Below are 27,747 nucleotides of genomic sequence, written 5' to 3' on the forward strand. Positions count from 1 at the left end.
CTGAAGGTTTTAGGTACCTAGAGAGAAACCTTTGAATGGGGGGGGGGGGGGTTGTCTAAGGGCAAATGGATACAAGCCATTAGGACCCACATCAGCATGTTGCTGCTGGACAGTGCTTTATTGGGCAGAAGTTACACATGCAGTATATTGGGGGGAAAAACATTTGTAGAGAATGTTTTGACAAAGTAATTGACACAAAATCCTTATTTAGAAACATTGATTAAAATGAACTTTTATAGGTATATATCTGACTTCTGGAATTTTCCTCAAATTTTTTCACTTTTTTGCTAAATTTCAGGGAAATATTCATATGCAATTGTTTCAGTCTTTGAAGTCTATGGCTCTTACCCCTTTCTCAGATTACTTTTAATAAATGCAATAAGTAAACGAGAATTATGAAAGGAAGCCAATTAAATAGCAATAGTTTTTTATTTTTTAAATTTATGGACCTTTGGTTAAGAACCCTTGGCCCAATTAATATGCTAGAAACTGGAAACTATCCGATTACCACCTGTCCTTGCCAGAAGTGATCTTAAAATCTTCTTTGGCATTTTGTATCCTCCTTGAACATTTGACACATAATTTTAATCAATTGTTTTTGCCTATTAGTCCTGTAGCCTTATTTTACATTTTTCTAGATATTTAGCTTTTCATGCATTTAGCAAACTATACAACATAATTTGTTCAAAGTCAAAAGAATGATAGAATTGGGGAAAAAAAAAATCTCTGAGTAATTGGATCCTCAGTTGAATGTAGCTTCAGTTCCAAATCTTGCCTATAGTAGGCCTACCTACCTCCCTTACATACATTATTTTGGGCCTTTTATTTTAGTTTTTGGTCTATACTTCCCTTGTGTTATCAATACACAGTCTAAAAATTATTTAACCTCATGGGACAAGGTTTATGTACCTCTTAGATGTATACAATAGGTATTCAAAAACCGTGGATGGAAGGGAATAACGAATGTATAAACCAAAGAGTAATTGTTTTTAACATTGAGAGTGAGGAATATGATGTAAAAGGATTCAAGCCTGAAGAACTATATCAGTATATGGCTATAAGAAAGATACTGGGATATAAAGAAAATTAGAGAGCTTTTGACTACTAGCTTATTAGGAACTGCCCACTTAACAATGGAAAGTGACTCAAAGTTTGTGATCTAGTGTCATTTTATAGAGCTTTGTTTACAAAATATTTTCACTTATCTTAATATGCCACTGAAGCTCATTCTTACCCCGTAACCTGGGCAGATAAAATGTTTTGTAGCTAAGGAAACAAAAGGTGAAATGGCCTACTATAAGACTTAGAAGAATCTGCCTATGGTCAGACTTTCTCCTAGGAAGCCATTAAACAATGGCTGAAAACCAGTTTTAGTAAGATTGGCAATGGAAAGATTGAATTGGAGAGAACCGGGGAGACAAGAAAACTAGGGAGAGCCCCAAGTCGGTGGTGCTTGTGAAATTTTAAAAAGTAAGCCTGGCTTTGGTGACTAGCTGATTTCTCAGGTTGAATGACAGATGTTGGCAGAATATCGGGGGGATATGGAGATTTTGAAAACAGGTTTTTCTGAAAGGGGAATGATTATCTGGAGTACTTGTCAGTGAACATCTTTAAAGCTCCTGGTACATAGTAGGCACTATTCTTAGAACTGACAAAGGGAAAATACTCTTTCTGTTGCTAAGCTTACAAATATGATTGAAGAAAAATGCAAATGGATGCACAAAAGGGTCAAGGGTATCTGACTGAATTAGGCTAGACTGGAGATAGCCTAGGTTCTCTCCTTGGAGTTCTAGGAAACTGTCTATCCTTCAGCCAAGAGGGATAAAGGGACTGGCCTGTGTGATATAATAATGGAAAATGCTGAGTTTGGAGTTTAGAACTCTAGGTCTGCCACTTAGTACTTTTGGGCCTTGGGCAAGTAACTTCTGGGCATCAGTTTTTCTACTGAAAAAGGTATTAGGACTAAAAGTTTCTTCTGTCCTAAATCAGATTATGACAAACAAATGGGGACCAGATTTTTAGATGACTCGTCTCAGAATCTACCTTTGAAAGTTCAACAAAGTTGCCACATCTTATGAGAGCATTACTGCTTTCCCACCTCTCCAATTAATGCTGGCACAGTGGGAATTTGTATGTATTTTAAAGTTTTAAGTTTGTTGGTATATCTAGACAGATTGGTTTTTGTTTGAAATTTTCAGTGACTGGCACATAAGTTCTTAGTATACTAACTGCTTGATTCATAGTGAATCATTGAAGTAATCTGCAGAAGTGATAGTTGAAGTTAAAAGAGTAAGATTATACTCTTTTATTATAAAGATTATAAATAAGAGCAGACAGAAACAGGGTCATGGAAAAGAGGCTACATCCAAGAACCAGGGTCATAGGCCAAAGGAGAAGTTTAAAAGACCATTATTTAAAGTGATGATGCTGAGGCAGTTGGGATGCTAAGAAAAGGGAAAGGGCTCTATCCGCAAAGGTCATCTTTTAAACCAGCTAAATTTTGGATTGAGACCGGTTGAGGTCCAGGTCGTGTCCATTCCATTTTATATTGTACAAAATAGTTCGAAAGATTGCAATATTCTTTAGTAGAATAACCATTGGAGCATGCATTTGGCTGTGGCAGATTTTTTTCCACTACTATTGTGAGTTTTCATTTCACATACGAATGACATCGGGGCAAATGTTAAGGAAGAGCGGAGGAAGGAGAGTTGCTCAGACCTATTTTGAGGAGCACTTCTCACTTGAAGTCGAATTCTAAATCTGATGCCAGTTGGTCTATAAGACTGCTCAGGTCCCGCATCTGGAACATCTCTAAGCCGCAGGAAAAGGCCCCAGAACCCGAGCTCTCCCTGTTCTCCCCCGCCCTCGGGTCTATTAACCTGCAGCGGAATTCCGAGCCTCCGCGCCCGCCCTCCCCCAATCCCGAGGCTGCCTTTCACTGGTCCTCAGTCCTGCGGCCTAATGCAGGTCCGGAGGCTCTTGGGCCCCGCCTTCCCCCCCTCCTCCGGGTCTCGCGCCCCTGGCCTTGCACCCTGGGCACCTAGCAACGCGTGCGCCTTGGCAGGGTGGTGGGGAAGCGCGGCGGGCGGGGGCGCCTGCCCGCGGAACCGCCACCTCCGGGCGGGATCCGCTGTCTCCGCCCCCGACGGCTCTAGCGCAGCTGGGGGTGAGGGAGGACACATCGGGCCCCAGGAGGCCTCTTGGCCCTCCCCATGGGGCCCCGGGTCGCCGGCCGGGGGGCATGGCCACCCTGGGAATGGCGACCGTGACCGTATGCACGCCGCTAGCTGCGGGGACCCAGCTGCCCGCCCGAGTCACCCGGCCCGGGCCCGCCGGAGACGGCGCCGGGATGAGAAGGAGTGACCGCCCTCTGTGGAGCAGCGGGGACGGTGAGTGGGGGCGGGGGCGGGGCGAGGAGGAGGGAGAACGAGGGGGTGGAGGGGAAGAAAGGGAGCGAAGGGGGGCGGGGCGAGCTCGGGTCCGAGCCCGGGACTGAGCCGCGAGGAGCGGCGTTGTGGCGGGGCGCTGGTGATCCACACAGTCGCGGAGCGTGTTAGCTCCGGGTTCTTTCCAGAGGAGAAAACGGAGGCGGGCGGGCTCCGTAGCGAAGGCTGGAAGTGCAGGCGGTCGGATTTCCATGTTCACGGATAACGATGGCGTGTGAACACGTGGATCCTGCTAACGCTCCCCCTTTAATGTAACTGGTACTCCCGAGAGCTATGGGTCGGAGGGAGGGTCCTGCGTGAGCCCTTTACCTTTAAGTGAAGCAGATCTGGAGGCTGCATGGGCATCTTGGTGACCTTTGTTTGGTAGTGAGTGGATGCAGCAATATGTTGAATTGGAAACAAGAATAGCTAGAATTTAAGTGGAGATCCACACATAGCTCGAGATTCTGCAACACTATACATATATCATTCTTTAAGGGTTTTCCTTAACAACCCTGTGAGATACAAGTGGATTACCTTCATTTTACAGGGACGGGAAATCAGTAAGTGACTTGCTTAATTAAGGTTACAGAGCCACTAAGTATTGGAAGGGCAATTCCAACATTCATTTTTGTAAGATTTTAAGTTCCAATTTTTCTCTTCCTTCCGTCTTTTTGCTTTCCCCTCTCCAAAGCAGCAAACTCTTATATAGGCTATACGTGTACAACCATGTTAAAACATTTCCATATTAGTCACCTTATAAAAGAAGAATCAAAACAAAAAGGAAAAACCAAGAGAAAGAAAAAAAAACGTGAAAATAGCATGCTTCTATCTGCATTGAGTGTTCATAGTGCTTTCTCTGGAGGTTTCACCTATAGCATTTTCCAATGAGTCTTTTGGCATAGGAAGTGCAATTCCAGCACAGGACTCTCCGGAGTCCAAATTCAGCATACTTTTCATGATACACTATCTTTCTAGAAAGGCATATGCGCATAGAAAGGGAAACTGTAGTTCTGCTGTCAAGATAAAATAGATTGGAAGTGTTAGGAGGTAATAGGGGAATCCTGATGACTCCACTAAATTTAGTGTTACCCTTAAATTCAGATGCCTAAAGATTTGGGAGGATTTAGATTCATTGATGAGGAAGAAGAATACAGGTGTCCCTGCAGGAGTATAAAAATAAGTTTAATCTTTAGAGGAAGCCCAAGTTTAAACTGAGAGGGAACAAAAGTAGAAGTGTCAAAAGGGAGAATAGACAAAAATAATTGGCCAGGTGAATTTTGAAAAAAGTTCAAATCAAATGGTGAGTAAATTACAGGAAAATAATATTTAAGATGATGAGTGGAGAGAGATGCATGAGTATGACAGGGTAATTTTGTAGTGATCAATAGATTTATATATTTTTAAATTGGAGATGAGAGGTAGCCACTAGTAGATGTGGCTGGAGAGGAGGAATAGAAGGTATAAAAGGGAGGAAGCAGGTTAGAAAAGCTATGAGAACAATAGATGTATAGACATGGGGTAAAATAGACAAATCCATCTCAGGACCACATAAAGTAAAGCTGTTTTTGGATGGAGGACTTGGGAAAAGTTTGAATTAGGAATAAAAGCTAAGGAGGTGAAACTAAGATGACACAGTAGAGACAGGAAGTTGCCCAACATCTCCCCAAACTACTTCAAATTCCTTTAAATAAACAAATTTTGGAGCATCAGAATACTCGAAAAGATGGAGTAGAATATTTTCCTGCTGAAGACAACTTAGAAGGTCAGTTAAAAGGTCTGGGTAGGAGTCCATTGTGCAGTTTCAGTGAACGACATGCCAGTAAAGTCCCAGCCCAATACCAGTAAAGCAGGACTGGGTCTAGGGAGTCCTGAATCAGCACCAATTCTGGTGGCTTCCAGACCTCTCATCCCTGAGTTGCCAAGGATATGGCAGGGGAAGTGGCAGGTCAGCAGAAAAAAGTCTGTGACTTTTGGGAGCCAAGCACACAATCCCCTGCTAAGGCCCTGTTAGCCCAGCCTCAGCCTCAGCACTGGCAAAGCAGGATTCTATTGTTTTAATGAACTAGATTTTATAGCTACAGTGGAGCTGGGATACTCCAGGGCAGAAAAGAGTGCTTGTGATAAGGTCACTAGAAGGATCTCTGAAAATAACTGGCACAAAATCTTTAAAGCTTTGGACAATGCACCCTCTCACCTTGGAAACAGAGCCCTACTTTAACAAAGAGTTAAAAGCCATGTAATAGGCTAGGAAAATGAGCAGACAACAAAAAAAGTTTCTGACCATAAAGTTACTGTGGTGACAAGGAACATCAAAACACTCAGAAGGTAACAAAGTCAAAATTCCTACATCTAAAGTCTCCAAGAAAAATAAGAATTGGTCTCAGGTCATGGAAGAGCTCAAAAGGGATTTTTAAAATTGAAAGATATAGGAAAAATTAGGAAAAGAATTGAGTGGTGTAAAAGGAAGTACAAAAAGTTAATAAGAAGACAAATGCCTTAAAAAAGAATAAAAGCTAAGAAAGTCAGAATTACTGGGAAGGTAGTGAACTATAGTTTGTTTTGATATGATGTATTTGATTCAGACCAGCTCTTGTTTTATCTAATTTTTAAGTTGCTGATTTATATTAAGTCATTAAATGTATGGCTGACCTATAAACACATGGTTGCTAAAGGAATGGATATTTTTTTCTTCAATAGGGGTCACCCTTCCCATTAAATCAATTGTGTAATGTTGGGAACATTGCTTTGGAGAGGAGCAGAAATAAAACTTCTGTTTTGTAACTTTCACAAGATGGCAAATCCTGTTTTCTAAAAACCAAATATTGTCTATTGTCTAGAAGGTAAATGGAGAGATTGGGGCATAAAAGATATAATCATAGAATCTTAGAATATTTGAACTAGGAGGACTCAGATCAATTTATTCATCTATCTCATTTGGAAGAAGAAGCTGAAGCTCAGAATTGTGTGGAATGACTTACTCGGATTCATACAATGAATTTAATTCCCAATCCTGTAATTTTTCTACTCTCTCTCACAAGTACATCATTATTATCATCCTCTTTTATTTTGTGAATTGAAAGTTTTAACACTGACCTCTTTCTAAAGGCATAAATGCTAGCTTATATTCCCCAAAATGCAATTAGATAATAAACAGAAAACTATGAATTTTCCTCTATGTATTAAGTAGCCTGAAAATGACTTGCAGTAAGAAGTATGGTACATTGTTCTTTTTTCTGTGATTAGGTGATTATAGTCAATGTTTGGCATTTTCTGTGCCTTTGATCTGAAAAGCCACTTTTTCTTTTTAAGGTAAGAAACCTTAATCTGAAAAATGATTTAGCAATATGTCAGACAAAAAAATTAAGTCTGAACAAAGAAATTAATCCTGGTTAGATCATATAAAGAATTTTTATTTAATTTTGGTACCACATATTAGGAAGCACATTTATAAAGACGTGAGGTGGGTCCACTAAGATAGTAAGTGATGTGGAGACCATGCCAAGTGAGGACTAATTATAGTAATTAGGGATATTTAGTCTGAAAAAGAAGATTTAAGGGGTACATGATAGTATTCAAGTATTTGAAGTGCCATCAGGTGAAAGTGAAATTAAGTTTATTTTGCTTTTCCCCAAATAGCAGAATAGGGAACATTGGATGCATAGATTTAGGCCAGGAGGCACATTTAGGCCTGGTATAAAGAAAAATGTTCTAACAATTACAGTTATCTCAGAGTGGAATGTATTTCTATGACCAGTGGCAAAACTTCCCCTTATTAGAGGTGTAGGGAATTCTTTCTTCAGATATGCTTTAAAATTGGATAGTCACTGAATTCTGTGCCAGTTTTGGCATTCTGTGATATCAGTAATTAGTTTTGATTGGTTCCAGAAGCTAGGACTAAGAGTAAAAGGTAGAAGTTGAAAAGAGAGAGATTCAAGCTTGATTTAAGGAAAAACTTTGTGACAGATATGATCAAAAGTATAATAAGTTGATTCAAGAATAGTAGCTTTCCCCCTCATTGGAGGTGAGCAATTGTTTGAGATAATGGGATTTCTTTTAAAATACAGGTTAGACTAGATGAACTTGGAGGACCAGTCCAGCTATAATTTTGAATTGAGTTGGAATGAAATTATCAAGCATTAACAGGAATACCCTGATAATGATTAGTAAAGCTAGATGTTGAGCACAGAATTTTTGTCTTTTGTCTCTAGAAATAGAGAAATTATAATTTTGTCTTTTGGAAATTTTTATTATATTTTTATATTCTAGAATCATACGCATCAGAATTAAATTACTTGCTGTCCGAATGCAGCCTAAGAAGGTGAGCTTTGTATATTGTGATTTATTAAATGTTGCATTGTTGAACAGATTTATTTGCATAAAAACCTTTTTCTTCCTTACACTGTGAATAAATGTCTACACTTTGTTTATATTCTCAATGTTGTTGAAATCAGAAGGAACTTAAGAACAGAGGGTTTTTCCTTTTCACTTAATTACATAAATGCAATATGTATGACTATTCATTTTTCTTCCCAAATGAGGAGAAAAATCTTTATTCTAGATTCAAACTGTTTGGATTATGACTTGAGACTGTCAGCCAGAGTTCAGATAGTGGTAGGTAGGCATATTATGCTGCTAATCTTTTATTTATTTAATGGTATGTTATTTTTTCCCCAATCACATGTCAAGATAATTTTTAGCATTCATTTTACAAGATTTTGAGTTCCAAATTTTGCTCCTTTTCTTTCTCCCCTTTCCTCCTCTGAAAATGGCAGATAATTTGATATAGGTTATACATGTGCTATTATATAAAACATATTTCTTTATTAGTCAAAATTGTGAAAGAAGGAACAGATTAAAAAGAAAAAAACATGAAAAAGAAAAAAGTAAGCGACAAAAATATGTTTTCATCTTGCATTCAGAGTCCATCAGTTCTTTCTCTGGATATAAAAAGCATTTTCCTTCATGAGTACTTTGTACTTGTCTTAGATCATTGTGTTACTGAGAAGGGCTAAGTTAGTTATTCCTAGTGGATTGTCACACAAATGTTGCCGATACTGTGTACAATGTTTTCCTGATTCTGCTCATTTCATTTTGCATCATTTTGGAAATGACTTTACAGATTTTTCTGAAATCTGCTTATTTATCATTTCTTATTGTATAATAGTGTTCCATTATATGCACATACCACAGCTTGTTCAGCCTAGTTAATGAGCATGCTCTTCATTTCCAATATTTTGCCACCACGAAAAAGTCTGCTATAAATATTTTTGCACATAGAAGCCCTTTCTCCTTTTTTATGATTTCTTTGAGATACAGACGTAGTGGTAATATTGCTGGATCAAAAGGTATGCACACTTTGCTTATCCTTTAGACATAGTTCCAAATACTCTCCAGAATGGTTGTATTAATTCACAAGTCTACCAACAGTTCATTAGTATCCCAATTTCCCCACATCTTTACTATCATTTATTATTTTCCTTTTTTGTAAGATTAGCCAATCTCTGATAGGTGTCAGGTGGTACCTCAGAGTTACTTTAAGTTGCTTTTCTTGAATCAAAAAAAATTAATTTAGACCACTTCTTCATATGCCTATAGGTAGTTTTGATTCCTTCATCTGAAAACTGCCTTTTTATCCCCAATATATCAATTGGGGAACTCTGTCAACATTTTGTCAAATATATTCCTACAGTGAAGAGGGTAAGAATATGGATACCTAGCTTCTGGTCCTGGCTCTGCAAAACAGTTGGATATTAGAACCTGGACAAAACATTTTCAAGTCATCAGTTATTTTTTTTAAGTTTTCAAATATTATAATAAATCCTGCTACATTTGCCAATGGAGAGGGGAAGCAAGTGTGGTGTAGTGACAAAAACTACTGGATTTGGAGTCAGAAGACATGGTTCATGCCTCTATGACCTTGGCCCAGTCACCATCACATTTTTTTTTTCTAGTTATTCACAGAAAGCTTTGGAAATAATATCACAAGATTTTAGAGCTAAAGAGGTCTTGGAGATTACTCAAGTCATATTACTTTAGAATATTAGTGTTGGGACAGATTATCTCCTCCAACCTCATTATCAGAGCCCTTAATAGGTTGATCCTTTATTTAGAAGATGATCATCTAACTGAGAGCCGGAAAGGGACAAGGAACAGATGATATATAGTGTTTGCTGCCCAGCAACTTTAGGAGAAATGCCAGGAGAAGAACAGAGGTTTGTACACAACATTTGTAGATCTCATTAAACCCTTTGATACCATCAGTCATGTGAGGGCTTATGGAAAATTATTTCAAGATTTGGTTGCTTGGGAAAGTTCATCATTATTTTATGTCAGTTTCACAATGGCATGTTTGTCTCAGTTCTGGATAATGGACAATGCTCTCACGCTTTCCCAGTCACCAATGGAGTGAAACAAGGCTATGTGCTTGCTGTCATGCTTTTTAACCTGCTGCTTCTGCTAATTTTAGCCTAACAATTAATACCAAGGAAACAGGTGCTCCACTAGTGAGCACCACACTATCCATCAGTTATAGCAAATGGAGTAATTTTGAATCCTGTAGATAAGTTCACTTACCTCAGCAATATGCCTTCCAAGGATGTACTCATTAATAATAAGGTTGACACCTGCATTGCCAGAGCTAGCTTGGTGTTTGGGAGCCTCCAAAGGAAAGTGTGGGAGAAAAGAGCTATTAGATTGATTATCATTGTCTCTCTCTCTCTATAAAGGTAAAGAGAATAAATTGTCCTGTGACAATCATAATGGGGTTCTCTCTGTTGGTGACTAGGAAAGTACAAGAGCATTGTTTATTATCCAGAACCTGGTAAGCATGATGTATAATACTGATGAACTTTTCTAGACAATGAAATTTTCCATAAGCCTTCTTGACTGATAGTATTAGAGGGCTTGGTCAGATCTACAAATATTGTGTTCTACTCTGTTCTGCACCTGACATTTCTCCTGGAGTTGTTGAGCAGCAACTAGCATATTGACTGTTCTTCAGCCCCTTCTGAAGTCATATTGACTCAAGTAAATGATTATCTTCCAGTTGAAAGATTAACCTATTAAGGAGGACTCTGTCAAGAAACTTTCCATTACTGACTTAAGAAAAAGGATCTCTTCCCTCTCTCCACAAATGTCATAGAACAATGTATTCCCTTCACCTTTATAAATATCCTTGAAAATTTTAGTCAGCTTTTATAGGAGCAATGGAGCTTCTACCTTATGAATCACAGCTGGAAAAGAATCAACATCAGTTGTTTTGCCACATGAAAGGAACTTAAAGGCATTAAAACTTCTCCAGTTGGAACTTCAGCTAGGGAAGGATTGACTTCAACCTGAGGCAAATAGTCAGAGGCTTCACACATTCGTTGATGATGGTCTGTTGAGAACACTATGGAAATGTTCAGCCCATCTTTCTAGGATCATGTCTTTATTACTAATTAGTGCTGACTTCCTCAGCACTGAATTGCTGAGATGCACCATAGGCCTTTGGCCTATAGTCTTCCTGGCATCATAAAAGTGCTTTGGATTTATATAAAGCTGAATTTCATTTGCCTTCTTACTGAACCAAAACTCCTGCGTCTCTCTTAAGCTTCACTTGTACTTTACTTTTGATGGAATTAAATGCTGCCTTCTTAGAAATGGATGAACTATCCTGCTGGTGGACTCTGTGGAGTTCTTGTTTTTCATTTAGCCACTTTTGAATTTCCCTATCATTTTCAGCAGATCAGTCTTGATGTTTGTGAGTGTTCTGACCCAGATGAACAAATGCAGGGCTGTACACCAAATCTCTGAAAGTTGCCCATTCATTTTTCTGGGAACTCTTGCTAACTGTATATTGGTTCCACTTTCTCTCTAAGTTAGCTATAAAACTGTTCTTGATCAAAGAAGCACTCTAATCTGTTGACATTAATTTTTCTGGTAGTCATTTTGCCTTGAGCCACTACTTTATTGAATGTAAGTATTTAGCTTTTTTTTGTGATTCATTTGCAATGTGGAATCCCCTCCTCCTGCAGTATCAGGGTAGGGCTGGGTAAGCAGACAATTTCAGGATACTTTTTCTAGCCCTTTTCTCACTTCAGGAGGTGAGCATTGTGATGAAGTAGGCAAAATCAGGAAAACATTGTACACAGCAATACAGTTCCGTGATCCAAGGCAATCCCAATATACTTTGGATGGAAAGCGCTGCCATTCACATCCAAAGAAAGAAATATGGAGCTTGAATGTAAATTAATGCGTGCTATATTCATTTTTTTTTTTTGGTGGTTTTTCCCGTTTGTTCTGATTTTTCTCTCCCCAACATGATTCATATAGAAATATGTAAATGAATTCACTTGTATAACTAAAAAAAGTTTTTACATGTAACTGGGGGGGAAAAAGAGAATGATATGAAAACAAACAATAAAACTTCAACCTAATAGAAAAAAAAAGGTTAAGTCTACTGAATTCGACTGTTGCTTCAGTCCAGAGAGATAACCCTATGACCTAGTCTGCCTGTGTGCAGGGTTGTGACTAGAGCTCTCAACGTATCTGCATCTGCTGCTGCCTCACTTGCTTGTCGCCACAGGACTTTGAGATGGGTAGAAATGATAATCATTTGGGTGATGTCTTTTGTGATTCATTAACAAATTGGATTTAAGTGAGATCTGGTTGCAGGAAGTTGGTGGCCTTACTCTCTAGAGTCATTGCAGAACAGCAGCAGAACAGGGTCAAGAGGACTGGAGAGTGGCCAAGAGTGTAGTGGAAGATGCTGGTGTCTTCTAACCAGCTCTAAGTGCTTCCCTACAGCCTCTAGTGCAGCTGTCTTCATTGCCTTTGGAAGAAATTGTTCTCATCTGTCCATTCCACCAGAGAAAGTTTTCTCATGCTTGGGGTAGATGCTTCCCCAGTTTGCCAAGAGGATTGAGACCCCATGGTTAACTCTACCTGGTTTAGCTCACCTGCCAAAGTAGTTGGTTGGGGTATGCCTGCTGTGCATGCTACATACAGCTTCTTAGGGTCATAGGTAAGAGTTAGGGGGATTCAGCATTGATTGATGATGCTTTGTTGAGAACCCTGTGGAAGTCCTTACTAAGTGATCAGTGTGGCTCCATCGGCACTGAGTTGTTGAGATGCACTATAGGTCTTTCCACAAAGATGGATAGCAACCCTAAAAGGCTAGGCAGTCCTCATGCCAGAAGTGCTACTCTCCCTGAACACACCATTCGTCCTATTAATCTTTGTGCCTTGATCCACTGGAGAAGGAAATGGCAAACCACTCCAGTATCTTTGCCAGATAGCATTGATGTGCTATGATCCACAGGGTTATGAAGAGTTTGAAGCAACTAAACAGTAACAAAAATCACATCGTTTGCTCAGTCCTCTCTCTTTCATTTTTAAACTTCCAGTTTCTTTTAATCTGATGGAATATGGTATTAAATACCTCATTATCCTGTCTTTTAGTGGACTTAACCACCTTGTCAGTGTCTCTCCTAAAACATGGTTCCCAGAACTAAATTCAATACTCTAAATATGCAGTGTTAACACTATGAATGTTATTGTCACTTTTCTCTTTCTCATCACTATAGTTTTCTTAATTTTGCCTAATAAGCACATTAGTCTAATATCATATAACAGACTTATTGAATTTTTAGTTCACTAATATTCTCTGAAATGAATAGCTTCCAAACCCTTGTACTATTCTTTTTAACCTAAATGTAAAACATAAAATTATTTTAAAATTTAATCCTCTTAAGATCCAGAATTAGAAAGTACTTTAGGAATTATAAGCACCTTTCTTATTTTATAGATAACTATGGTCCAGAGAGGCTAAGCCACTTATTCAAGGTTATATACTTTATTGTGTTTGTGTCATTTCAGTCATGTTCAACTCTTTGTAACCTCATTTAAGGTTTTTTTTTTTTTTTTTTGATTGTTGTTGTTTTTGGCAGAGTTACTGGAATAGTACCATTTTCTTTTCCTGCTCATTTTAGAGAAGAGTAAACTGAGACAAACAAGATTAATGACTTGCCCAGGATCACATAGCTATTACATGTTTGTGGCCAGATTTGAATTCAGAAGGATGAATTTTCCTAACTCCAGGTCTAGCATCCTATTCATTGGGCCATCTAGCTATCCCAGTGGCCACTTTACTGTTCCCAAGGTTACACATTTACTACAGAAAAGATTTTACCCCAGAGACACTTCAAGTACTTTGATTTAAAATTTAATGCCTCATGTATTGCTTTAATTAGTCCACATTTCATTGTACAGATGAAGAAACTGAGGCTTAGAAAAGTTAAGTAACTTGTCCAAGTTTAACCAGCTCATACTTTAACCAGTAGAGCTAGTATTGTAATCTAGCCCAGTGTTTTATCTAATACTTGACTTATGGTCTCCCGAGGAGGGGACTAGGAGCCTTGTTTCTGTTAAAGAGGTCACATAAAGAAACAAATAAAAAAGCATCAGGATGATTTTAGTTTTTTTTTTTAATAAAACTACAGAATGCTCCATTTAACTATATATTAAAAATGACAAATATCTCTTTAAAAAAAAAAACCCTACCAACGTTACCAAACAATACTACTCTATATTGGGACTGGTCAAAAAGAGGAGAAAAAAGGAGAAATGAAGGCAAGAAGAGACTGAAGGGACACATGTATACTCAGAAATACTGAATAAGACTGAGAGGTAATGATGTTGCAGAGAAATAAACAAAAAGATAGAAGTATAGACAGACAAATATTGAATAAAAAAAGATCCATAAATCCCCCCAAACCCAGAGAAATGCACACAAAGCATTGAAAGAAATACTGGAGCTACAAATAGACTTTTAGGAAGAGCCATCTTAATCTTGTGTACTTTTAGTACATTATATATAGTTAAAGGCTTATAAAAGTTGTGTTCTATTTTAACAAATATAAATGGAAATGGAAAGGCAGATTATTGTGGTGAAAAGAATCCTGGATGTGGAATTAGTAAAGTGAGGTTTATCATGTTGTACCTTAAATACTTACTGAGTGACCCATGGGGTTGCTTCTTGATGTCTCAAAAATTCAGAGGCTTTAGTTACAAAATATGGATAATATCATAGGTTATTTTGCCCCTTGGGTCAGAGGGAATTAAATTGGAGGACATATCCCACTGTGGGTCAGTGGTTCCCTTAGGATTTTCATATTTCCTATTCAACTAATTTTTTAATCCTTTAGGGGTAGTAAGCAACCTAACTTTCAATTCCTTTTTAAAGGAATAAGAATTACTGTCTTCTAGTTTATTCTTTCCTAATCGTTAAAAAATTCCATTATCATTTATTTGTAAATTTCTAAATTTGCCACAGTTCATCTTGGAGTCAGTTGTCAATGCTCACAGGGGAAAATTGGGATGGAGATCACTATTTTGAGAAAATATTGATGGAGAGGATCATAGAGAAATTGGAGGGGACAGGGAAGTTTGGCTTTGTCCTTTGAGCCTGTTGGTTGATGATAATGAATAGGAAATAGAGGAGAAATTGGAGAGTGAAGAACTGCAGCGGTCACTTGATTCTTATGCTAAAGGTAAGTTCAGGAATCAAAGTCATTGCTCAAATAGGAGGCTGTAAATCCCCCCTTTATAGTCAGATTATGACTCGGAGGAATATATAGTGTGACTGTGAACGTCAGAAAAGCATCGGACACATATACCTGTGCTAATAGCCTGATGACAGTACGCGCAGTCAGAATTTCAAAGCAACCCCACTTTACAGTCCCGTTAAACCTCCTGAGGCATTGCTTACTTAACATTGTTCTAGCTTTATATTAAAGTATTCTTTACTAGACTAAGTAATAGAGAGGTTTGTCCTATTTTAGAACTGCTATTATCTTATTTTTTCATTGCTTTATGATTTTTCATGCTTTTATCTAGATGTTCTTGAGTATGTTATTGTTTGTATCCTTACCTGTTTGGACCAGTATTCAGGAGCATTGAAACAAAGGTAGGAGCACAAACAATAACACATTCAATGACTTTAAAAATAAAACAGTGAAAAATAATAAACAATCAAAGACCTTGAGATACAAAGGGGAAAATCCTCATGGAGGAACCCCACTCCCCACATCTCCTGTCCACAGCCCAACTAGTTTCAGCTGGAAGAAGCCAATTGAAACCAAATCTACTGCAACCTAGAATTTGAATTTTTACTATGTCCTGATTGGATTGCACATACAGAGAATAGAATTCTAGTTATAACATTTGATTGAAATATGTTGTATTTCAGTATAATTCATATATTTTCCTTTCGAGTTGTGTATTTTTTCCATTTAAAAATATTATTTTATAAATTTCACTAACTTTTATTATCTGCTAACATAAAAAAGTTTAAAAATACTTATAAGAACTCAGTATTTGACAAAAACTACTGGGAAAATTGAACAGTAGTCAGAAACTAGACATAGATGAGTGTGTCATAGCATATATCAAGATAAGCTCAAAATGGGTACATGATTTAGACACCATCCTTCCAGTCATCTAAGTTCACAACCTTATCCTTAACTCTTCATTCTCCTTCATCCCTTTGTCCAGTAAGTTACCAAATCCTATTGATTTTCGTTCTTCAACACATCATATTTATCCCTTTTTCCCTAGAACATCCTACTTGGGTTCTCATCAACTTGGACTCGGATTATTTCAATAGTCTCCTAATTGGCCTCCCTATCTCCAGTCTTACCCTTTTTCAGTGCACCTTCCACACAACTGCCAGATTATCTTTCTAAAATAACTTATCTAACCATCTCATCCCTCTGGTCAAGAAGTTTCAGTAGCTGCCTATTGCTTTTAGGATAAAATGCCTCTGTTTAGTATTTAATAATCTTCACAGTATGACTCATCAGTCTTTTTGGGCTGAATAAGTATATTAAGTATTTATTTAACCTCATATTTTCCAGACAATTGCCCACTTACATTGTATAAAATATTTTATCTCCTAATTCTATGACTTTGCACAGCCTGACTGCTATGTTCATAATACTTTAATTTCTCACCTGACTCTTAAAACAACCTTGTTCCCTTTAAGACACAGCTCAAGTACTACTTTGTACATTAGACCTTTTTTTGATTATCTCAGAGATAGCCAATTGTTTTTACTTTGGATATATTTTCCATTTACTTAAATGTGTATGTCCATAAAGATCTATATCCATATCCAGTATTATAATATAAGTTTATTAAAGGCTTGAACTGTTTCTTTTTTTACTTTTGTGTCCCTGATGCTTTGCATATAGTAGATGCTTAATAAAAGGTTATTGAATGGAATAAATGGAATTTCATTTCCTGTACTCATACACTCATTTCTTTTGGGTACCAGTTCCTTCCCTTTAGATTTCATTTGTTACCAGTCATTTCTTTCTATATTCAAAAATTCTCCCATCATTCCATTTTCTCCATCCACTTTTGATTGTAATCTCTGTTGCCTTCTGCCCTTTTAACACATACATGATTGCTCATATCTACACATAATATGTAAATATATTATAGGGGAACAGAAGAAAAAGTGTTATTCATTATACTTTTATTTACTCTTTGCTATAGCAAAGAGAGCTTTGGGAACTTGCCAAAATAGTCATTATTTAATGCAATAGTGTATGAAGTGATTTAGATAGTAAGCTTTAAACTTTGGGCTTACTATGGGTAAGTCCAAGACTGAATATTTCAACAAATAATCTATTGGAGTGTGATCCATTTTTAGTAAATAGATAATTCCCTTCTGGAATTTTAATCTAAATGAAAATTTACTTTCTCAGTAAGAGAGCTGTATGTAACATTGTATTCATTTGGTAGTATGTTGAGTCTGCCATTTAATTAATGTGAAAAACATTTAACACCTGTAGTTTGTATTTTATTGTTCAAAATCTTTATATTCTCCAGATTACAAGAAAAGAACTTTTGATTTTTTTCTTTGCGTATGATACCTGTTGACTCAGTTATTAATGTTTCTAATAAGATGTTTCTCTATTGATTATCACAGTTTAAATACTTAAATTCATAGTTTTCACATTTCTTTGGGAAATAGAATTGTCAGAGAACTGATAAGATATAATTTTCTAGATCTGCTGTTAGGGCCATTTGGTTCTGTGTTCCGTAACATGCAGTCTATCACTCTTTTGGCATCGTGATACCACTTTGTTGTAGTATATTCATTCATATATAGATGTCTTAGCTCTCCTCTAAGCTCCAAGGCTTAGTCTTATGCTAATCTGTTCTATAAAATTGAGTGGATGACCATCAATTGGGGAATAGCTGGATAAGATTATGTTACATGAATGTAATGGAATATTATTGTTCTATAAGAAACAGCAAGCAGGCTGATTTCAGAAAAGCCTGGAAAGATTTGCATAAACTGATGCTAAGTGAAATGAATAGAACCAAGAGTACATAGTACACAGCAATAACAAGATTATGTGATGATCAAACTGATGGATTTGGATCTTTTCTACAACGAGGTAATTTAAGGCAATTCCAATAGATTTGTGATGGAAAGAGCCATCTTTTTTTTTGGTTCTTACTGTTTGCTTGTTTTTTTGTTTTTGTTTTTCTTTTTTTTGTTTTTTTTTTCCCCCTTTGATCTGACCTTTCTTGCACAGCATGATGAATATGGAAAAATATGTTTTTAAGAACTATACGTTTAACTTATTTGGGATTGCTTATTGTCTAGGAGTGAGGGGAGGAGAGGAGAAAGGGAGAAAAAATTGGAACACAAGATGATGAAAAGTTACAAACTATCTTTGCATGTATTTGAAAAAAATAAAATATTACGAATTTTAAAAATCCCATAACACACACACAAATTTGTTCCATAAAGCTGAGTGTAATATTAATAATAGTAACAACAGTAATTAATGCATATGTTATCATCTTCCCAGTGACCCTACAAGGTAAGTACTATCTTTATTGTCTTTTACAGATGGAAAAACTAAGGTATAGAAAGGTTAAATAAATAAGTTCATATAGCTACTAAGTGTCTAAAGTAGGATTTTAACTCAGAACTTCTTGGCCCTAAGTCTTCTGTTCTATTCATAATTCCACCTAATTTTTACAGTGCTTTGCATATAGTAGGTGGTCAATAAGTATATTAATTTATTGATTCATTTTACAGGAAAGACAGGTCGAGTTTACTGCAATATAATGTTACAGATTCTCAAAGGTGAGTAAACTATTTCTTAGCTCTATTTTTGACATTTATAACCAGATTTTTAAGTCTATTGGGGCAGCATCTAGAACATTACTTTTCTACTCTATTAAATGACATTCAGTGTCAGCTGATTCATACAAAAATACTCATATCTGAAACATCTTCACCTCCTGTACCTACTAATCATAAAGACATTTGCCTCCGTACTCTACTTCACTTTGTTTCTGTAGACCCTATCTAGTCATTAGAATTTGACTCACTTTTAAAAGTGCAACTGAAAATGGAGCATGATAGTTGGTAAACATTTATTAAGCCTTATATATGATGGACATTGGCATACAAAGAGTGAAGAGAGTTTCTGCCCTCGGGGAGCTCACAGTCTACTAGCAGCTCACAGTATAATTGTTGGTTAATCATTTTCAGTCATGTTTTAAGTCTTCGGGATCTCATTTGGGGTTTTCTTCACAAAGAAAACCATTTTGCCATTTCCTTCTCCAGCTCATTTTGCAGATGACGAACTGAGGCAGACAGGGTTACTTGCAGACTTGCCCAGGATCACACACAAAAAGTAAGTGAGGCCAATTTTGAACTCAGGAAGATGTCTTCCTGATTGCTGGCCCTGCAGTCTACTACCTAACTGCCCTCAGACGATTTTAGAACTCTGTAAGGTTTGCAAACAATTTTCATACTAACTTCCTAACAACCTTGTGAGATAGGTGTTATTTTCATCATCACCATTTTGTAGAAGAGGAAAGTGAGGTTAAGTGCTTTGCTTGGGGCTCACAGTTTATCTATAGATATGTATGTATTTTTATCTTTATCTGAAATGGAGTTTGAATATATTTATAGCTAAGTGGTACAGTGGATGAAGTGCCAAGTCTGGAGTCAGAAAGACCTGAGTTCAAATTTGGCCTCAGACATTCTATCTGTGTGACTCTGGGCAAGTCACTTAGCCATTTGCCTCAGCTTTGTCATCTGTAAAATGAACTGACAAAGAAAATGGCCAACCAATCTAGTATATTTGCCAAGAAAACCCTAAATGGGTCATGAAGAATCAGATACAATTGAAACAACAATGAACATTTATATCTATCTATATATATCTGTTTCTGAATTGGAATTTGAACTCAGATTTTCCTAACTCTTAAGTATAGCCTTGTGTACTCCAGCATATTGCCTTTCTAAGTCATACCATTTAATTGATAAGTGTAATATTATTATTTCTAATAAGGAAGGAAAAGAAAACTTTATTTTCCATGTTTTTAAATTAAGAAATGGTAATAAATTTTTTAAACAGACCAAAATTTTAAGAATACATTTTATAACATAAGTTAAATAATGACATGATTCATTAAAAATATATATGTACATATATACCTGTCTGTTTCTATAGATAGATGTACATATAGCTATATATATACACACATTGTTACATAGATACAAATACATATATATCTCAAATGATCTTAATAATTGATTTTTTGAATTTGGAGATAAATTTAAATGCTTTTAATTTAAGCCAGTTTGACCAACTCTTATGTCTACCAGCAATAGATCAAAACCAGACAAAAATTTGTCAAACCAAATACTAATATATACATTAGGTACTAACATAAGCATTGTTCAGATCTTCACAGATTTTATATATATACTTCTTCTAAAGATTTATTATATACACTATAGCAAAGATAAATTCCTATATAAATATCTCCTTCTTGCAAACAGGTAGATAAGTCATCTGTATATTACATGTTTGAAACGATTGAAAAGATTGCCATATGTAGGTTTCTAGGACTGCAGAAGCTGGAACGTGGTTTGCAATGAAAAAAAGAAAACAATAATTTGAATATTATTAAACAAGAAATTTTTAAAAAATTTAATTGTCTTCATCTTGGTGACTGGTACTTGAGGAAAAGCAGGTTAAATTAGAAGGGAAGGTTAGGAGATAGATGGGGATTTTTGTGGAGATTTCCAAGGGACTTTTGGGTACTTCCAAAGACTAGAAATTTATGGCATTTGCTTTTTAGTAGATCTAATTTCACTTAAAAATGTGTACCTTTTTTTTTTTTTTAATGACAAGCAATAACTATCATTTTTAACATTGTTTCTTAAATGCCCTAAAAGCCCTGATTTTGTCAATAGTGGGTAGTTCTTCCATTGATCTCAGCTCTCTTATATATATAGTCTTTGAGAGTTAATATAGCCAAAAAATTAACCTAATAATGAAGTTTTCTGACCTTAACTAGGACCATTTTTCCTACAACAGACCTGAAAGCTCTTCTTAGTCTCTACTTCCAGCTTTTCCAACTATCAGGAAGGGCTTCCAGAGTCAGGGCTTATCTGAGATAGCCTTTGAGAAGTCTGGATAATAGTGAAGCATTAGAATAGGACTTTAGTGGGAGCCACATTTAAGGTTGTTTTTGGAAAGGAATTAGAGGAATGGCTTTGAGGTAACTGGCAAGAAAAGAAAAAAAATGAAGGGGGGTTTTCAAAGTGCTGTGGAGAAAAAGATTAGTTTTGTTTGAATTAATTTAGTTGTAAGTACTGCAAGAGAAAGGAAAACTGATTATAAAATCCTCCAGGAGGGAAGGAAAGGGCTAAATTTAGGCCTAGTAATTCCCCAGGCACCAGGTGTCACTATTGTTCTAGAACCTCCCCAATCTAGTTTCAATTTATCTATCCAGTTATATTTTATATTCTTCCCCCTTAAGATCATTGTAACTAAAATGGACCATAAGTTAAAACTCCTTGTCTGAAACTGATTCCTAGAGAGGTTAACTAAGTTGCTTAATTTCTCAGAAAAGTAGTAGATGGTAAAACTGAGATAAGTTTTGTCCTTTGGCTTCAGATTTTTTTCATTATACCACACTGCCTTCCTTACTCTCTAGCCAAATAACATTACTTTGGGTTCTTGTTTTGCTCTCTTTCATTTTTGCGCATACCATTGTCCATACCTAAAATTAATACTACCCTGTCACCATGTCTGTTGGAACCCCATTCTTCAAGACCTAAGATTTTACCTGCTCCTTGATGACTTCTTTGACCTTCCTATTAACCTGTTTAGCTTTTGTTTGTAATTTAGATTAAGTGACTTAATTAAGTCACTTCTGTGTACTTCACTTTTCTAATCTGCAGAATTGGAGAGTTGGAAGGAGATGATTTTAAAAGATCCCTTCCAGCTTGAAAGTTCTTTGATTTTCTGTCTTCATTCAAGATTCCAGGCAAGAACTACTGAGCAGACAGCAGCATTAAATATTTTATCCTCTAAAATTTAGGGAGAAATTAGGTAGGGTATATTTTATCCTGGTTTTGAAAGAGATTTCACCTCTCAGCTAAATTTCATTGACTTTCAACTTTGGTCTTTCCCTCCCTTTAAATTTGGGAATTGAGATAGAGCATCTTTTGAGTCAAATACTTTTCATAAGAGATTTCACAATGATTTGATAGAGCTTACTTTTAGAAATGAAGATGTTTGAATTTTATTTATTTGCATTTCATTTAATGATTCTTTTATTACTAAGATCTTAAAGACTTTCTTGACCCTGTTTTTTAAAAAAAAAAATTCTTAAATTAACCTTAACAATTACTCTATTAATATATCAATGTTACTTTAGTGTGTTCAATCTCTGAACATGAATTGATAGCGTTACAATCTGTTTAGTACTATCAGAAATGTGGATTTAGATTAACTCTATTAGCTTTATGAATCAATTAAAGTAAGAAGGCCCTGAAGTAAGGAGAACCCAAGTTCAATTCTGGCCTCAGACCCTTAACATTTCCTAGTTGTGTGATCCTGGTCAAGTCACTTAACCCCAAATGTCTCAGCCAAAAAAAAAAAAGACAGTGGAGCACCTTAAGTACAACATATATATAAAAGTAAATAATAACATAATGGTTGATTAACCCAAATATTCTAGTTCCTGGGGGTAGGACTTACTATTTGACAAAAACTGCTGGGAAAACTGGACCGTAGTCTGGCAGAAATTAGGTTTAGAACCATACTATCAAAAATCAAGATAAGGTCCAAATATATATATGAGTTGGATATAAAGAATTATATTACAAACAAATTAGAAGAGCAAGGAAGAAATTACTTTTCAGACTTATGGATAAAGGAAGTATTCATAACTAAATCGGATAGAATCACACAAGATAAAATGGACAATTTTGATGAAATAAGATTAAAATTTTTTGGTTTCTACCTCATCTGTCAGACTGGCAAAGATGAAAAAAGAGGAAAATGACAAATGTTGGAGAGACTATGAGAAAAAAAAAAGTATAGTAGTATAATATTGTTAAAAGAACTGAAAATTGGCCCAGCTTTTCTGGAAAGCAATTTGGAACTATAACTACAAAGTTATCAAATTATGCCTATCCTTTGACCGATAGTACTATCGATAGTACTATCAGTACTACTATTTACTAGGTCTATATTCCAATGAAAGAATCTATATATTCAAAAGTATTTTTATTTCATCTAAATTGCTTAAAACATTTCATAAATATTTTGTAGCTAACCTCCTTGAGAAAACCATATACAATACTTCTTTCTGCTCTTTTCCTAATGTTCTACATTCTGATGTTTGACCTCATTATTTTGCTCTCTGTTTTCTCCTAAGTTACCACTGATCTCTTAACTAACAAAAGATCACTTTTTCTCAGTCCTCATCCTTCCTGTCAGCTTTGCAGCCTTTGCCCTTGTCAATAACACCTTGATATTCTTTATCATTTTGGGGGGATTCTCTTCTCTCTTGGTTTTCCTCTTATCTGTCCAGTTGCTTCTTTGTCTCCTTTGCAAAATCTTCATTCATGTCATGCTCCCTAATTGTTGGAGATTCCTCAAGCTTCCATGGTTTCAATTTTCATCTTCCTGCAGATGACTTCCATATCTACTTTGTAGCCTTAATCTTTCTCCTCACTTCCTATTTTACACCTCCAGCTATTAGACATCTTGAATTGGATGAGTTGTTTGTATCTCATTATATTTATCTCCTCCCCATATATTTTTGTGATTCAGTGATACTAACCTCCTTGCTGTTCCCCATACTCAAAATGATTTCTTTCCTCATTTTCACCACCTAAACCTGCTGGCTTCTTTCAACTCTTAACTAAGTCCCACCTTCTGAAAGAAAACTTTACTAGTCTCTCAATCTTACTGCCTTTCCTCGAGACTAACCCCCCCCCCCCAATTTATCATGTCTTGTTTGTACAAATTTGCAGGTTATCTTCCCTCACTTTATTTTTAAAACAACTCTGAAAGACTAGAATTCTGACAATGATAAGATTAAATCATAATCCCAAAAGAATGAAGATGAAACATGCTGCCTTCTGACAGGTCATGAACTTAAAATACAGAGACTTCTAAAGTACTACAGCCTTATGACTATTTCTCCCATAGATTTACAGCTCCTGAATGGAATCATACCATTTGTAAGAAGGACTTGCCATCAAAATAACATTCAAGATGTGGCACCTCTGGATAGTTTTATTATCGATTAGCTGACCACAATGATTTCACTCTACTTGAAAAGTGAATCTGCAGCAAATATGCTGAACCATTCCTTTAGCTGCTTTAATTTTATAGTTGTTTATAATCCACAAAGCTACAAACAGTGATCTTTATTCCATAATCTGAAATATGGACTTTTTACCTAATCCTAGCTGCCCAAACTTGAGAATATTTAATCATGTATACTTTAGTTCAACTTTATAAACTTAATTTGACAATACCAAGTTCATGGTTTATACATACAAATCCAACTAACTACCATTATGCAGAAGGAATCTCCCAGTCAGAGAGAAGGTTAAAACTACAGAATCATAGAATTGAAAGGGACCTTAGCACCCATCTAGTCTGACTCATAACCTAAAAGAAATTCTTTCTAAAACATACCTGACAAATAGCCCCCCTGTCTCTGCTTGAATATCTCCAAGGAATGAGAATACATCACTTGAGTCAGCCAAGTCCACTTTTGGGAAACTGATATTGTTAGGAAGTTTTTCCTATCAATAGGTTTACTATTAATCATAGTTAACATTTAATATATTTTTGTTGTGTTAAATTATTTCAGTTGTGTCCAATTCTTCATGATTTTGTTGGGGTTTTCTTTCGAGGATACTAGAGTTGTTTGCCATTTCCTTCTCCACTTTTTTTTTTGCAGAAAAGAAACCTGGGATAATCAGGGTTAAGTGACTTGTCCAGGGTCACACAGGCTAGTAAGTGTCTGAGGCTAGATTTGATCTCAGGAAGATGAGTCTTACAGACTCCAAGCCTGGCAGTTTTATCTACTTCACCACCCACCTGCCTGCTTGACATAAAGTAAATATGTAATAAATGCTTGCTGACATACTTAGGGGATCATGGACTGGTTACATTGAAAGCTTGACAAAATTAATTAAGCAATGTGTCAATGCCCTTGTAAACCTTTAAGTTAAATGTGCAGAGAGATACCAAATTCTATGGGGAAATCCATGCCTTCAAAATGTGCTCTTCTTTACCAGCGACTTTTTGATAAAAGAGGTGAAATTAATTCAGTTTATGAGTCTACAGAAGCAGAATATGAATAGAAACCAGATGATAATGGAGAAATTTCAGAGGAGATAAAAGAAGTCTAGGCTTGAAGAGGAGAACAAAAAAGATGAAGGAAAAAGAAGACCCTAAGTGAATTCCTTAGGAACATAATGAACCTATTCTAAAACATTTGAAAGATGAAGTGAAGTTCTCAGATGCTGGCACACTTAAGAGTTTCATGTTGGAATTTCACTTTGAATCCAATAAATATTTTAGTAATGAGGTGTTGACAAAGATATATTGGATGTAGTCAGAGACAGTTGAAATAGATCTCTTCTTTGGTGGACCAGAAATTATAAGGGTACAGGATATCAAGTAGATTTGGGGGAGGGGGAGAAATAAAAAATGTCACTGAAAACTATTAAGAAATAATATGGACTTCTGGTGCCAAGATGGTGGACAATGGCAGGAATTCCCTGAAGATCTTCCAAATTCCCCTTCAAACAACATTGAAAATCCCCTCAGAAATGATTTAGGAGTGGGGAAGCAGCAGGAAAAGTCTGTCTCCCTGAGGTGAGAGTGAACCGAGGAGAAGGCCAACAGCTGCAAACAATAGAGCAGGGGGTCTGCAGCAAGGTTCCAAGCCCTGGCCAATTCTCTGATGAGGGCCCTGTGCAAGCTGGCAGCTCCCGAGGCAACCCAGAAGTCTGTGCAGCACTGCCAGTCTCCACACGAGCAGTCCCATCCCCAGCACAGGCCACCAGGGAGGCCTCATTCTCATTGATAGCCAAAAACAAGACCATGCCCCCAGGACCAGTCAGCATCAAAATCCCATCCCCAGCCCTGGCCAGCAGAGAGTTTCTGCCTTCACGGCAATCCTCCAACAAGGCCCTGTCCTGGCACAGCAATGGAATCCTATCCCCACAAGAGGTACTCTCATTTACAAGCCTGAAGTGAAAAGCCAATGGCAAGGACCCCTGGGCCCTGGTACAAGAAGCTTGGGACAGTGAAAGAGCAGAGCCCAACTCTCATGTAAGAATACCAAATCACAAAATAGGATAGGAGGGGGTGTATGTGTTTATACACGTATCTATGTATGTGTATGTACATAGGCATATGTGTATATATACATGATGAGCAAAAAAACAAACAAAACCCTTGACAATAAAGTTACTATAGTGACAGGGAGGATCAAAGTTCAAACCTAGAAGAGAACAAGTGCATCGAGATAGCAATGTGTGAAATCTCAAAAGAAAAATGTCATTTGGTCTCATGCCCCAAAAGGATTCCTGGAAGAGCTTAAAAAGTGTTTTAAAAAGCAAATTAGAGAAACAGGAAAAAATTGGGGAAAGAAATATAAGAGAATTATAGAAAAAAGTCAATAGCTTGGTAAAAGAAACACAAATAATGGAAAAATATATATAGAACTTCCTTAAAGCCAAACAGAAGGAGAGACAAAAGCTTTATGAAGAAAATAATTCCTTAGAAGTTGGAATTGGGCAAGTGGAAGCTAATGATTTTATAAGATATTAAGATATGATAAAATAAAATCAAAAGACTAAACATAGAGAAGAAAATGTGAAATTTCTTATTGGAAAAAAATAACTGACCTGGAAAATAGATGTGAAAGAGAATTTAAGAAATTACTGGATTACTTAAAAGTCATTATTAAAAAACAAAACAAAACAAAACCAACAATTCCCAAACAAAAAAACAAGCAAACCCCTGAATTCCCTTCCAAGCCCCCAAACTTGGAACATATCTTGTAAGAAATTATTAAGGAAAAGTGCCCCGTGATATCCTAGAATCAGGGTAGAATAGAAATTGAAAGAATCTACCATTCACTACTTGAAAGATATACCTAACTGAAAACTCCCAGGAACATCATAGCCAAATTGCAGAATTCCCAGATGAAAGGGAAAATACTGCAAGCAGCCAGAAAGAAAAAAATCAAATATCATGGAACTACTGTGAGGATTACACAGGATTTAGCAGCTTCCATAGTAAAGAACCAGAATATGATTCTCTGAAAGATAAAGTAATTAAGATTACAACCCTCACCCAGCAAAACTAAGTATAATCTTTCAGAGGAAAAAAAATGGATATGTAATATGAAAGAGATGACTTTCAAGCATTTTAAATTATTATTATTATTTTTTTATTTAATAGCCTTTTATTTACAGGATATATACATGGGTAACTTTACAGCATTAACAATTGCCAAACCTCTTGTTCCAATTTTTCACTTCTTACCCCCCCCCCCCCTCCCCTAAATGGCAGGATGACCAGTAGATGTTAAATATATTAAAATATAACTTAGATACACAATAAGTATACATGACCAAAACATTATTTCAAGCATTTTAAATTAAAGGATCACTGCTGAATTAAGAAAATATTTTTTGATCTTTGAATATAAGAATGAAAAAAATAGAAAGGTTAGACAAAAGAAAACGAGAGATTCAATATGGTTAAAATTATAAATGTATTAAGATTGTATTTTTAACTTTATTACTATAAGGACAATTAGAAGTATACATTGACAGAAGGTGCAGATATAAGGTGACTTTGATGGGATACCAAAAAAACAAAAACAGAATAAAGAGGTGAGAAAGAAGATTGCACTGGGAGAAGGGGGGAGATACAGAATTGAGTAAATTATCTTATAT

The 27,747-nt window shown here is 36.3% G+C and overlaps 1 protein-coding gene and 1 pseudogene across 9 annotated transcripts in view; both read left to right on the plus strand.

The window, feature by feature from the left end:
- Positions 1–27: 27 nt before the first annotated feature.
- C1H8orf89 (chromosome 1 C8orf89 homolog) overlaps positions 28–27,747 on the plus strand; it is a 126,829-nt gene continuing 99,109 nt past the window's right edge. The window contains exons 1-3 of one of the 9 annotated variants that reach the window (XM_031946256.1): positions 28–3,389; positions 7,695–7,746; positions 18,532–18,579. In XM_031946256.1, coding sequence (XP_031802116.1) covers positions 3,242–3,389; positions 7,695–7,746; positions 18,532–18,579 — 248 coding nt within the window. In that variant the 5' untranslated portion in view covers positions 28–3,241. Of the gene's footprint in view, positions 3,390–7,692; positions 7,747–18,531; positions 18,580–19,065; positions 19,136–27,747 lie in introns of those variants that run through there. The other 8 variants (XM_031946255.1, XM_031946257.1, XM_031946258.1 and 5 more) reach the window with 8 other exon arrangements.
- Positions 24,786–26,416, plus strand: LOC116420566 (annotated as a pseudogene).

This window comes from Sarcophilus harrisii, chromosome 1, assembly GCF_902635505.1.
Source record: "Sarcophilus harrisii chromosome 1, mSarHar1.11, whole genome shotgun sequence".
Classification (NCBI taxonomy): Eukaryota; Metazoa; Chordata; class Mammalia; order Dasyuromorphia; family Dasyuridae; genus Sarcophilus; species Sarcophilus harrisii.